The sequence below is a fragment of the Maniola jurtina genome, chromosome 8 (assembly GCF_905333055.1).
Source record: "Maniola jurtina chromosome 8, ilManJurt1.1, whole genome shotgun sequence".
Lineage (NCBI taxonomy): Eukaryota > Metazoa > Arthropoda > Insecta > Lepidoptera > Nymphalidae > Maniola > Maniola jurtina.
In genome coordinates this window covers 12,777,655-12,779,616 of record NC_060036.1, presented here as the reverse complement: position 1 = coordinate 12,779,616, position 1,962 = coordinate 12,777,655, and the positions used below count along the sequence as shown (strand labels likewise).

The following is a 1,962-nucleotide window of genomic DNA, read 5'->3' as shown; positions in this document are numbered from 1 at the left end:
GGTAGTTATTCAGAATGGACAACATTTCGTGATTTATTCGTTTCTCTAGTTCACAATAATACTGATTTAGACAATGTACAAAAGTTAAATTATTTGAAAGCTCACATAACGGGTGAGGCAGAGCAATTAATAAGGCATACACCAATTACTAGTGCAAATTACAGTCGATGCTGGTCTCTATTAGAACAAAGGTACAACAATAGAAAATACTTAGCAAAATGCATCTTTAAGCGCTTGTTTAGCATTAAACATATGAACACTGAGTCAGCATCCGGTCTAAAAGACCTTATAGATACCACCATAGACTGCTTGAATGCCTTAAAAAATATAAACATTGATGTTAGCACATGGGATATTATTATAATTCACATTGTTACTTTCAAACTCGATTCCGAAACACGGAAACAGTGGGAGCTACATATTTCTAGTTCAGTCGATTCGAATCAATTGCCAACCTTAGAACAATTTAAAACTTTTATGGAAAACCGTTTTCGCGCTTTAGAATTTGTAGATTCTAGAAAACCTTCAGTACAGTACAACAGTGGTTCTAGTTCAAAACCAAAGTCTTTTATAGCTACAAATACCTCAGTTATGCGCTGTGAGTATTGTTCAGAGCAACACAAATTGTGTTTTTGTAAAAGGTTTGCTGGTGAAGATATCGCAACAAGGCGTGACTTTGTGGGCAAGAATTCAATTTGCGTGAACTGTTTAGGCAGCAATCACATATCTTCTCAGTGCAAAAATCCTGGATCCTGCAGGATTTGTAAATTGCGTCACCATTCCCTTTTGCATCAAGAGATCGAGAGCACAGCTTCCAGTTCAACGGCAGAAAAACCTGTTGAGAGTACTAGCACTTTAACTAATACTCCACCAATAGTTTCATGTCTTTCAACTCAAAGGATTTCCAGTTGCGGTCAGGTTTTACTTCCTACAGCATTAATAAACACCGAGTCTGAAGCTGGTAAGGATCATATCCTCAGAGTTTTGTTAGATCAAGGATCGCAGGCCAGTTTTATAACTGAGGCTGCAGTCCAGCTGTTGCGTCTTAAGAAGACTCCTGTAAGCGGAATGATTACTGGACTTGGAGGAAACAAAGCCATACGATCAAAATATGTAGTTACCATCAAATTAAGATCAAGGACAAACCAGGACAACAACATACAGGTCACAGCTTACGTGCTGAAGAACATAACTACGTTTTTACCGGAACGTCAAGTGCATAACATGGACTGGACAGAATTTAAGAACTTACAACTAGCAGATCCCCATTTCAACACTTCCAAGGCAATCGATTTGCTGTTGGGTGCTGATATTTATAGCCAAATAGTACAAGAAGGCATAAAAAAGAGCCGTAATGGGAAACTTATAGCACAAAGAACAACATTAGGGTGGATTCTGTCTGGCACAGTTAACGAACAATTTAACAAGAACAACGAGGACACTCCGAAAATATCGGTTATGCATGCTCAGGTCACTGAAACTAAAAATTCAAAACGGATAGAAGTAGAGCAAAAGTTCAAACCAAGAACACCAAATAAGACAGATGAAAGTTGCAATCAGACACGACACCTGAACGTAACCAAAACCCAACTATCACACAAAAGGCTATCGAAGAATTTAGATCTGAAACAATTAGAACACAACAGAAATTTACAATTAGGCCATATAAAATCTGTAAACATAAATGACAGAGAAAATAATGAAACTGTCTACTTACCACATCATGCATTCGTAAGAAACGATAAGACAACCTTAAAAGAGCAAGCTGAAAAATGGAATAACAATAAAGTAGATATATTAACAAGCATATATAAGAAAGAAGATCACGAGAACATAGAAAACCACACACAAGAAAACGACAAGCAACAGCAAGACACCTTAAGCAAGAGTAAGCACAAACAGAACACAATGGAAAAGAACAAACAGAGCAAAATTATTATGAAGAACAAAAATGAATATTAG

At 36.9% G+C, this 1,962-nt stretch overlaps 1 protein-coding gene across 1 annotated transcript; it reads left to right on the top strand.

The window, feature by feature from the left end:
* The first annotated feature begins 591 nt into the window (after window positions 1-591).
* LOC123867717 lies at window positions 592-1,962 on the top strand. Its single transcript, XM_045909893.1, has one exon. It carries the CDS (start codon window positions 592-594, stop codon window positions 1,960-1,962), a length of 1,371 nt encoding a protein of 456 aa, XP_045765849.1.